The following is a 12834-nucleotide window of genomic DNA, read 5'->3' on the forward strand; positions in this document are numbered from 1 at the left end:
AGGGGTCAGAATTACTGGTACAAGAACAACCCCTCCGGAGGCTACCACCTTTTGCACAAACGTAAAGGATTGACATAGTTCCCTAGTCATATGGAATAGAGTGAGTGAGAGCTTGGGGTATAACGTCGTGCTCAACAATTTTTTAGTCATATGACGACGAAGGAATCCTTAAGGTGTATGTGGTGTGCCTCCTTGTTGCAGGACGGATTTCCACCTCTCTTTTATCTAGTGCTGCTTCGCAGAGACGACTTACCTAAGGTAAGTAAGCGGCCCCGCCCGAGCCATTATACTGATGTGGGTCAACCAGTCGTTGCACTATCCCCTTCATGCTGAACGCCAAGCGAGGAAATTACTTCCTCTTTTAAAGCATATTGAATAGAATACGACATTCAATATTCCCTGGATCTTAAGAAAATATTTTACAAGGGATTTGTATGAATATGCCCTAAATCAAATGGGCCAGCGTGCCCCACATTTAGAAAGAAAGGAATTCCCCTCCCGCTGTTTTTCACATATCATTCACTTTCTCACGTAACAAGAATCAAAAAAGTATGCTTATTCAGATATATATAACTAGAACTTATTTCAAATATGGTTTCTAGATTCGCACCTGTCTCTTTGCGAGGATATTCCTCAGTGTTCCTTCGTTTGCCTGAAGAAGTTTACAGTCAGTCAGTGAAAACGTGACATTACCACTCCAGTCACTGAACTCTACCTCATGCACACCCTTTTGTCTTAAAGCATGGCCACAAAAGTCGTTTACGGTTGTTAACGCTTGTCTAAATTTTGACACTTCGACGGCAAATGTCTCCCCACCTCTTTGAACGTATTCATTAAGTTTATTGTTGAAATGCTCATATATTGCATAATCCGCTTCTGCCCATGCGCGGTGTTTGGCAACGATGTCTTCCATTTGCATCATATCCGGAAAAATTTCAGGTTTTTGTTTCAGATTATAACTGATGTCTTTGTACGACCAGCGCATGACTCTCCTAAACATAACAAGAGATTCGTCCATTTTCTCCAGAATCAGCACTGCGGAGAAATCTCTGTCTATTGTCGATATCAGTTCCTTTATCAAGGAATCGTTGTGAAAACAGTCCGGGGGCATACCAAAATATCGGGCGTAAGGATTATTCGTTAGGGAAATCTGTTGAGCCCACTGTTTTTCAAAACGACCTGGGTTTTCAAGGAAGTCTTTAACACTGATGGTAGTAGACTTGCCATCCTTAGTATTGGGGTTTTGGATGGCGGACTGAAGATGAACCAGCGGATGCCTGAGGACGGTAATGTAGGGCGTATTCACCCGTAAAAATTGGCGAAGAATAGTCGGGTTGTAGATCAGCTCTGTGACGGCGGTGTGATACGGCCGTAAAAAGGAGTTCTGAGCCTTTGGGCTTGTACCCAGCCGATCTGTTGATTCACCTCCTTTTGTAAGAATGGTTGACAGACCATGTGTTATTGTATAGCGCCAGATAACTGACCCAATTGTTTCCCTTGCTTCGGTGAAAGGAATCGTGAGCAAAAACACGCGCCGGTGAGGATCAGTATCAGTAAGGCTGGCAGTGTTCACACTTACAGGATAGCCTATCAACATCCTCCAAAGATAATGCCCCAGGATGAAAACAACAACCACGTATACAGACGTTTTTATATTACGCTTCCACTGACTTTGACCATGAAAATAAATAAATAAACAAATAAACAAAAACAGCAAGATTAAAGTTTTCGCAAACATGTCATCAGTGTTATACCTTTAGTCAGCCGGGAATTACACGGTTTCCCACAAAATGAGTCTTGTGTATATCAAGAATACACTTCATAATTCTCTTTTTTACAATAAATTTGAAATGGCATACATTTTGTTTGTTTTTCCCACATTGTCGTAAATTAACTGCATTCTAATAGTGTTGTTCCTTGTCAGTATTTTAATATAAATCCACGCTTGCACATAACTAACTGGTCGAGGTGATCTCATTACTTACATAACATGTCACTAATTTATTGAAGACAGAGTAAATATCAGAATATAAGTACATATATTTTGCTTTTAATTACGGCATGGAACTGAAGGTCATAATTCACAAAGAATTAATGTAATAAGTTTCTGGTAGAATGAGACAAATCACATGCAGGAATATTGTCCTGTTAGTAGCAGGATAGTGTTGCCTTTTGACCCTGTTTAAAATCTCTTTAATCAGCATCAGGCAAAGACAGACTAACCAATCCACTGACTAACCAACCCACTGACTAACCAATCGTTGCTATGCCCAAAAGACAGCTATAGCTACCATAGACATACTCTCTCCACGACAGTGACAATGACAAAACAGTCCCAAATATATACCATGTGGCTAAGGGATTCTCGTCCACAGTGCATCTTTGAGCATTCCTGATCTCGTGGGAAAATGCGTGAAAAGCGAACTCCTAACTTAATTCATACCTATATCCTGTAAGACGCATCTGAAGCTAGAGATCACGGGATCTCCTAGGTAACAAACGGTGTTTTGGAAGAAAATGGTCCTTCTAACGTTATTGCACAGGAAAATGCCTATTTTTGAATCGCTGTGAGCGATCTTGTATCCGTTGGATTTGTATAATTTTAAGCTTTCCAGATAGCCTGAGTATTTGTGCAGAGCTTTGGTGATGTTATTTTGTACAGCGAAGTGGTAAAAAGTGACCTTTTCCCCAGTGTTATAACATTAGATGGCCATTTTGTTTTAGACACGAAAGGGTGGTCACGTGGCCTCCAATTTCTGACCCGTCTTACAGAATACGACAGTAAGCAGATAGCCTATCAGTAAAAATATCTCACGTCACTATGAAATTCTCGATTCACATTGTAGCGTGGAGCATTGCTGATCTCGCGGGATAATGCGTTGAAAGCTGACCCTGCACCAAACTTCGCCAGTCCCGAAAAACAATGTGCACACCTTAAAACCACATGAAAAACGCTTACCTGACTGGAAGAAAGCTGAACTGGATTTCAGAATAAAATACAACAATAACCACGTGGTCGACCCACATTCAAACAAGCAAAATCAACCGTATATATACCAACCTTACGGTAGCGGCGTTTAGTCTTGAACATGCCATCGAAATTAGTCAGGCCAGCTAGCCTTAACGACGCTTCTATCGGATCGCACTGAACCCTGACAGAGTAAAGTATAAGATATAAGGATATACACGCTGGTCACAGATGTACATATGTAGTGCTACGTCACAATGTGGACTGAAATAGAAGTTCAAGACAACTTATCCTCTTGCGTCCGCCTTAAATCCCTATCAGCTATATCTATAAGCTAAAGAAATGCACAAAATTATTGAGCTGCCAACACCTGGGCTTACCGAAGTGTTACGGGGAAAGAGTCACCTTGTATAAGTCCTAGATTACAGCTTACAAAGTAGTACCACATGGATTTTGTGCACTCCTCAGCGTATATGTAGGTCACATTCATCATTAAACTGGTTTGAGAAAAGGGGCTTACGAGTCGTCCACGTGCGTGTTTACAGTCTAAAACTATTCTGTTAAAAGTGGCTAAACTTATGGTAGCATTACTCAAAAAACATAATATTATGTTAAATTTAAAGTAGAAGAAATGGTCTTTAATATATTTTTTTATTTTTATTTTTTTCAGAAGAAAAGGGTATTTGAGAAAAAACAGTTGTGTGCTGGGTTTTTGGAACTACAATTTGGTATAAATACCCAAAAAGTTAATTTGTTAGAATGTATTCTGTTATTGCAACAGATTATTCTGTTAAGTATAACACATGTATTATATTAATTAGCATAACGAGTCTATTAGATTAACAAACTATTATGTTGAATATGACACAATATTGTGTTATAATAACAGGATACATTCCAGTATCACTCAAACAAGACTTTGTGTTAAAATTAACAGATTAATTTTTGAGTGTATCGTTTTTGCATAGTAATGTTCTATAAAATGAATGAATGATTATGACTTAACGCCACATCGGCAATATTTCAGCCATATCGTGGCGAGTGTTCTATATAAGGATATGATGCATGTTTAACATATTTACTTGAATGTAAATTTGTTATTCATATTCAAACACATGAATTTAATATTTATGAATACATTCAAAATATAAATAATCAAAATCTGGATTGTGCACATTTGTTAGCTGAAAAGACCAAATTGTAGTGCTTAAGTATTTATAAAACATGTGTTACATACTCATTTATAACATTATTACACAAAAACAATATATATCAAGCGACACCACCATACAAAAGATTGTGTCTTTTTCTGTTTGAAGAAAAATCAAAAAAGACATAAAAGGCCATATTGACAATTAACTTGTCGCACTCTCTCATCCGAACTTTTTATGTTTGCTCCACCTTTAACATCTCATTTATTTATACTTTTATTTATTTATATTTTTATTTATATAATTGTTGTTTAAAGCCATACTCAAGAATATTTCACTTTTATGACAGCGGTCAGCATTATGGTGTTAGGAAACAGAGCAGACTGCGCGGAAAACCCATGACCATTCGGAGTTTGCTGGCAGACTTTCCTACGTACACGTACGACTGGAGACGAAGCTAGCACGAGCTGGAATTCACGAAGGCCGCATTAGTGGGAGGCTCGGGGGTCATTGTACTGCACTACGACGCTAACCACTTGGCAACGCAATAGTGTTACAATACAATTTACGTTACTGTAATGTAACACAACAGCCTACCTCTTACATAAGATTTTAGAACTTAACAACCAAGAATGCTTTTATAAGTCTCATTTGGATTCGGCTGAGACATTTTGATAGTTTGGGGATCGGCGGATGATACAGGGAATGGATCAATCGACAAAACATCCCAAATGCACAAGTGTCCAGTGGCCGTCTACATGTTACACGAGGGCTTTGGTATTCCTTACTATTCATGTTGTAAATTTGTCAACTTCAACCTCAAAAATATATATGCCCCAACTTTCACGTGATACCATGCCATACCTCCACATGCAACTTGAGATGTTTTCTCTACAACATATCAAAAAATCATCCTAGCATGACCACCAGTTAAAAAAAACTGGTGAATAGATGACCCGGGTTATGGAGTCAGACACCTGTATAGGATATAACTGGAAATAAGTAATAATATATCAGGTAAGCGTTTTAATTGTGCTTTTTTATTAACACAACCCCTCACTCCTGATGACAATACAAACGACCCTATCAGCGTCATTCAGCTGGGGGTTGACCAAAATGGACACCGCTGTTCGATACTTTCTTGAAAATAACCTGTATAAATGTATATCATTTATCGCCGTACTGCATTCTTAATCTTCCTCATTTGAGGCCACTACTCCATGACTATAGCGCCTGTTCGAATACAACTTCCGTGTGCACCATGACACTCTTCTCTACTGTGATAGTGAGATAGAAAAAAGACACTGTCCACTACTGTGATAGTGACAGAGAAATAGACACTGTCTAATACTGTCATAATGAGAGAAAAAAGACACTGTCCACTACTGTGATAATGAGAGAAAAAAGACACTGTCCACTTCTGTGATAGTGAGAGAAAAAAACACACTGTCCACCTCTGTGATAGTGACAGAAAAAGGACACTGTCCACTACTGCGATAGTGAGCGAAAAAGAACAGTCTTCCACTACTGTGTTAGTGAGAGAGAAAAAATACCCTGTTCACTACTGTGAGAGAGAAAAAAGATACTGTCCGTTCCTGTGACAGTGAGAGAAAAAACGACACTGTCCACTACTGTGACAGTAAGTGAAAAAAATACACTGTCCACTACTGTGATAGTGAGAGAAAAAAGACACTGTCAACAACTGTGATAGTGGGAGAAAAAAGAACGTTATTTATCAGGCACACAACACGATTACATGAAATAAATTAAGGTGAATTAATTTCAATTCAAGCCAATACAACTCTTTCCTTTTGAGTCCGATTTGTTTTATTTATCTGTTGGCCAATGAGGAAGCGGGCTGAATTTCTTTTTGGATACTTTGAACCGCAAACGTCATGTAAGATAAATACTCTGGGGTCAGTCCATTTGAATATGTATTCACGTAAGTGTGCTGAAAACGATATTTGAATAATCTACTGTACACACACATGTATCAATGATAATAATACTAAAATGTGTTACAAAAAGCTTAATGAATAACTCCTGATACAGACACATGTATCAAAGATTCACATTTATAGGTGTTTTTCCCAGATATTTATGACTAATCCAAACTACAAAAACACTTATCATAATGTTACATAAATGTTCCACATTGTTTATGGATAATCTAGGATACAGACATGTGTACAATATATTCACATAAGTATATTTCAAGAGCATTATGAATCTAGGACACATAAATGTGTTACAAAGATATTTATGTGTAATGCAAAGGCGCCATACACTATCTGAGATATAAACAGCTGTATAATATAATCCCACACGTGTGTTACAAAAGCTTTATGGATATCCAGGATACAGCCGCATGTATTATAGATTCTCATAAGTGTGTTACAAGAACGTATATGAATGACATTGGTGCCACCGTAACATGAATTACCTTGCAGGGTCAGAGTCAGATTTTCTCCACTGTGCTGTTTGTAAGTAACAGTTTACTTCCTTGTACATACTATCATAATATTTTAGAACTCTTCTGTGTTAGAGGTGCGCTTGACATGTCTACTGTGAAATGAGAGCACGTTTTATTTTCTCAGTCAGATCTGCATAGGTTTATGTATACCACAGTGTCAGTATTATTAAGAAATTGATTGCCATAAATGTCACACGGTTTATGATGTTTTATTTGTAAAATAATACTGAAGTACAATTTTTGACATGCATGTTGCACCACTACAACAACAGCATGCACATTAGATAACTTGTGAGATACTTCTGAAAGAAATGTACTTATGATGAAGACAGGTAGGGTATAGTAGAAATGTTTTCACAGAGATATTATGACATTTTCTGAAGTTGCTGCCTTGCATTCATAAGTGAAAACTATTAATCTAAAATAATGTAAACATTAGCTCATGGGCGTAGACAAGCCCGTTCAGTTTTTATTAAATTAGGGGGAACTACTCTCTCGGTCACTAAATTAAGGGGACAATACTTTGGTTAGCCTAACGAAGAATGTAACGTAACGCCATTTGTAGGGTGGCTTGTATCGTGGTGATTCGTTTTTCTTATTTCTTGACAGCTTTTTACCATACGTCAGAGATTCAAGTTAGAAACAGGTAGCGCTACTGGGAGTTGCAGATCACTCTACAATAAAGACCATTGTGGACGTCACTCTCGTTTCGGATGCGTTGTATTTTACTGACTTGGGCCACTCTGCGGTTAACGAACTGGTATTCCTCCATGGAAGAGGCAGAACATCCACCCTCTAAATGCAGTACCGTCGTAGGAGTAAAATAGTTCCAAAGGGTTAAACCTCAAATAAATAAATAAGTACAGAAATATAGAAATAAGTAAATATAGGAATAAATAAATCATTGAATGAGGAACGCATGACTTGAAAACAGTCATTCTCGAACCGCGTGCAATGTTGAAGAGCATTAGAAACTGCATTGGAAACAGTAGATTTACGGTCACTTTTCCTGACCATACTGATGTACAGTTATAGGCCACAACAAACCACTGCAGAATCCGATGCTTGAAAAGCATTTTAATCAATTAGAAAAATTTTTAAAAAATAATGGAACTAATTTCTAGAACAGTGTTTAACGGTCTTTCATCTCAAATATACTCTGTGTTAGTGATTTCCTTGTCATTCCTTGTCTTTGTATTATAATATCAATTCAAGGTAGACGTTTTGAAATGAGTGAAGTATCACTGTGATATAACATAGCAAAGTCATTTATCCGTGAGGACATCACAAGGGCACTGTTATATTGTTAAAGATATACCTAGTTATGAGATACCGCTGAAGAAAACCAAGCATATAACGTCAATCTTATAATAGTCCTTTTATGAGGGGGGGAATAGTCCTTTTTATGATTAGTTCTTTCCAGCTGGTTACCTAGCTGTCCCGGTTTCTGCAGAATGGCTTTGAGATAGTTTGTTATTGCATATCGCCAGATCACCTTACCAATCGTGTCCGCTCAAGACCATGGAATCATCAACATGAACAGGGGCCTCCGTGGCTCAGTTGGTTAGCGCGCTAGCGCAGCGTAATGACCCAGGAATCTCTCACCAATGCGGTCGCTGTGAGTTCAAGTCCAGCTCATGCTGGCTTCCTCTCCAGCCGTATGTGGGAAGGTCTGCCAGCAGCCTGCGGATGGTCGTGGGTTTCCCCCGGGTTCTGCCCGGTTTCCGCCCACCATAATGCTGGCCGCCGTCGTATAAGTGAAATATTCTTGAGTACGGCGTAAAACACCAATCAAAAAAAAAAAAAAATCAACATGAACACGCTGTTTTGTGGAACAGCACAACCTGTGGTCGATTCGAGATGGTTGCCCTGGACGTGCCACCAAAGATAACACACTACCGGTAAGATGAAAGTACCAATCACCATTCCTTTCCAGCAACTGTAAAAACAAAAAAACAAAGTCGTCTGTCAAGATGTTTTTGCAAATACACATCCAATTTGACCTATTCTGAAAATTAAAAGAAAAATGTACTGCGGCTATACTAATTATAATTCTGTTTACTTATTTATTTGTTAACCTTTGGCAAGCTACTGAGAAACTTTCCCATATGTGATGAATATACATGTATGTTAAACAAGTGGTCGTCCACGATTCGGGGCCTCCGTGCCTCAGCTGGCTAGCTGACCTAGGAGCCAATCATCAGTGCGGTCGCTGTAAGTGCTGGCTTCCTCTCCGGCCGTACGTGACAAGGTCTGACAGCAGCCTGCGGATGGTCGTGGGTTTCATATACGTCGCATAAGTGAAATATTCTTGAGTGATAAACAAAAGCACATGACCATGAGTAAACACACGGACTTCGTGTAACTACCGAGGATCATGATGCTATAACACGGTCACGTGGATATGTTTGAAATTCGAGCATGCGCAGTGGAAACAGCTATCCATTTTATTGCCACTAAGGGCATATGAACAGTGCGAGCGGGGAATCTATAAAGTCCTTCTCCCTGTCTCCGGGACGTAAGAATGTAAGAATTTATGAGCGTCGAATCCTCCATGTCACTCTGGTGGCGTGAAAATCGGTTTTGTGTTCGAAAAATATTGCATCCTCAGAGCTCGCCATGTTTCGAATGAAGCGTTCAAACTCATTCGCTCGGCTTATATACAGCGTTACCTTTTTCGCATTATCCCAGCGCTTCAAGTGAATGGAAGTCGGTATGTGTGCAGATGTTCTTTACGTAAAGCGACACGAACTAACTGTTCCTTGTTAACTGTAACTTGGAGGTGAGTCCTGGTATTGCCAGGGTTAGAAAGTGAATGCATTTTTGACCGGTAAATCGTTCCAGAGGACAATAGAATTATAGCTGTTGATTCTTGAAAAATAATCGGCAGCTGCATAACACTGGACTCCTTTTCGTAAGAGAAACACCTTGCAACAATTTTTCAACAATCGTCATTTGCTCGGCGTTTCTCTACTACGTGAATCAAGTATTCACGAAAATCAGTTAAGGCCAACATTATACTACTGTACCATCAAAGAAACGCCCGATGATGGAACGATGGAACGAAGCGATATGACGAAAAGCAAGCATCGTCTCCGTCTCATCTTTTCTGTCGATGTACTTGAATCATTAAGCAAATATACTAAATTTACTGAATTTGTCTGCCTCATAAATGTCTTGGAAAGCCACGGCCATTCGCAGGTTGCTGACAAAATTTATGCTGTATAACAGGAGATGAAACCATGAGCTGGACTTGAACTCACAGCGACCGCATTGGTGTGAAGCTCCTCAAGTCATTGCGCTGCACTAGCACATTAACCACTAGTCCACACCTTAACCACTTCCCGACATTTGACCAAAACGGAAGGCTCGTTAAAAAGTACGGTGTACGAATGGAACAAAGTATTGTGACAAAAATACAAATCCACATAATTGTGGATGTGGAAATTTGGCACACTCGAGTTTAGAGAGTGCAGGGCAATATTAAAGATGACCATCACATGACAACACTTGTGGTGGACATTTTTTACCATTGTGATATAGGGCTGGTCAGTGAAATCACGTCACTGAAAATAACAGGTAACCTAAATTTTGCTTCCATGGAATTCGCCTATAGCGAATGAATTTTCCTGTCCAACGCTTTATGCATATGTTCGTTAGAGCCTTGATTAAAGAATTGCAAAAAAATAAATAAGACACTTGTTTATTTGTCAGCGATAACATTATTTGTTTACAGTCCAAATAAAGACTGATAAACATGGGTCGAAAGGTCCAAAATGTACATCAATAGGCAAAAGACAAGCAAATGTATTATGGTGCAAAGTTTCCAAATCTCATGTCCTATTTGTAAAGATCTTGTATAAACATTGTATACTGGCAAAGGTGAGAACTAGTAATTATACATTACAGATAGCTATACATCCATTAGGCCACGAGGGGGACAACCTCTGCGATAACCAACTTATGTGAGGTGATAAGCGGCATATAAAGAGCGGTGCGAATTGATGAAACAGTCGGGTCGGGACGTTATCCAGTTTGGAGAGACGCTGTTAGAGTAATCGCACAGAAGCAAAGGATACCTGTAGGAACGTTAAGGTAAGCATTCGACGAAGTTTTAGTTTGAATTTTTTTTTCTTCTAAGGTGAAACTACTCTTACAAATGCATTCTTTAGGTTTTCTTTTGTTTTAAGCGAATAATCGTTTCTAAGTCTCTGCACTAAGAAATGTTGCCCGTATTCTCATCACATCAGTGTGCCATGACATAGTGCAAAGAAAAGGGTTCCATATCGAGACGCTTTGACATTCTAAAGCTAAATTTTTACATATTCTCTTTCTGATATGTCATTTATTTGGAACTTACGTGATGCTTTCACTTGTATATCCGTTCCATTACCCATTTGTACCATTATCTTAAGACTGACTTCCAGTGGGCTTTTGAGATATTGTGTTTCAGGAGCGGAAAAAACACCATGAAACGATAGAATTTCAAACCTTAATCATATAAATTACAGCCCTTTCACACTATAGTATATTTCTTTTAGCCAGTCACCTATATTCAGCTGTCTGTAAAATCAGCTATACTCGCTACCAAAATTGCCTTTAGTCAGTGACACGTAACAAACAAAGCCCTAAATATTGACATGTTGAACGTTCATACTATTACAAAGAAAATATTTCATAATGTTAAACTCCATAAGCTTAGTTTGGACACCAAGAACTCATTGCCTCGGGTGACGTCGTAATTACTCAAAAGCCACCTGCATGCTGGACAATTGGCGTGGAGAGTAATTTGTTTTACAATGGCTGCACCAACAAACGGCCAGAACAAACTGCACGCATTAACACAACCTACACTGCTATGTCTGCAAACAGATTACATTGCTTAAATTTCCTAACATCATTTTCTTGCCGTTGAAACCGAGCTTTTGGACTTTAAAAATAATGGAGTAGAAAAGAGTTCTATCTTCATTTTCCTGGCAAGAATATGGACTTCCAACATATTCCTTTGTAGAGGTTGTGTTGTTACGTGTAACGCTTAATAAAGGGTAGATTTTAGACGTAAATGTGGAGTGATAACAATATTTCCGGACAGGAGTTCGCTGGCTCGAGCGGTTAAAACACTGGCTCACCGGGACTGATGAGGAACAGGCGCTATTACTTTGGCTGTGGCTTTAGTCAGGATGTTTGTAATGTGCCCAGGGAAGGGCGGTGTTTTATTCCCGGATCTCCGGTTTCCTCCATTCATAAGCCTGATCGTCGTTATATCACTGAGTGAAAAAATCTTGAGCACTGCGTTCAACACAAATCAAATAAACCAATGATTCATGTCTCGACATTTTACTTGACTTTCACTTCGTTAGTTCCAGTAAGTACAGTTTTTGTAGGACGTTTTAACCCTAATACAAAGTTTCCCTTTTAGATGGGATCTTTTGATTTTCCTGTCGTGGACTTCTCCATACTGAACATAGCAGATGTTAGGGGAAGCGAAGTGCCTCTGTTACGGGAATGTGATCAGCTGACGGCATTGGCTGATGAAGTCATGGCGGCTTTAAAGGAATTTGGCATTTGCTACCTAAAGAATCATGGTATATCCCCCGAAAAGGTTGGATTTTTTGTTCTATGTAATTTTTTGTTTAATATCAATTTCTGTTCGGTCATACTGGCAGCAATAAAAGTGGCCTGTAATTACGGCCTTAGCACATTTGTATTATTTACCTCCCAAAGAAACGTGTACTATTATTATAATTATATTAAATATACATATATGTACATATTTCATATTCTATAGTGGAAGTTTATCCAACTTTTCAACCATTACAGTCTTTAAGAACTAACTGTAATTGACAAGAGCGTAATTTTAGCCTTAAAACACAGGCATTGGTCTAATATGTTTACAATAGTTTAATGATGGAGACAAGGTGTCCTTCATCTAATGGTATGAAAGATTACGCCATTAGTTACTGGCAAATGGCCTCTCTCTGATTCCTCTGTTGTTATCAAGTAACAGACGAAGTGAAAAAAGCGGTAGTATCAAATGCTTTTAACAAATCAGGTCGCTTGGTCAAATCAAGAACTCGCTGGTTTGGCTTGCTCTTTAAATTTTGTCATGAACAATCTCGATTCCTCCACCCATAAACCTGACTTTCGTCAAATGAATTAAACATTCTTGAGCACGGCGTTAAGTAACAATGCAATAAAAATTTTAAAAATCAATAAATCAGTGAATCGATAAACTGAAATCA

The 12834-nt window shown here is 38.7% G+C and overlaps 1 protein-coding gene across 1 annotated transcript; it reads right to left on the reverse strand.

Annotated features, from left to right (window-relative positions):
* Positions 1–209: 209 nt before the first annotated feature.
* Positions 210–6613, reverse strand: LOC135461314 (galactose-3-O-sulfotransferase 2-like). The gene is made up of 3 exons (XM_064738338.1): positions 6563–6613; positions 3062–3152; positions 210–1670 (listed from the first exon to the last, which is right to left on the reverse strand). Exons 2-3 carry the CDS (start codon positions 3094–3096, stop codon positions 599–601), a joined length of 1107 nt encoding a protein of 368 aa, XP_064594408.1. The 5' UTR covers positions 3097–3152; positions 6563–6613; the 3' UTR covers positions 210–598.
* Between the last annotated feature and the right edge of the window lie 6221 nt (positions 6614–12834).

The sequence above is a fragment of the Liolophura sinensis genome, chromosome 1 (genome assembly GCF_032854445.1).
Source record: "Liolophura sinensis isolate JHLJ2023 chromosome 1, CUHK_Ljap_v2, whole genome shotgun sequence".
NCBI classification, from domain to species: domain Eukaryota; kingdom Metazoa; phylum Mollusca; class Polyplacophora; order Chitonida; family Chitonidae; genus Liolophura; species Liolophura sinensis.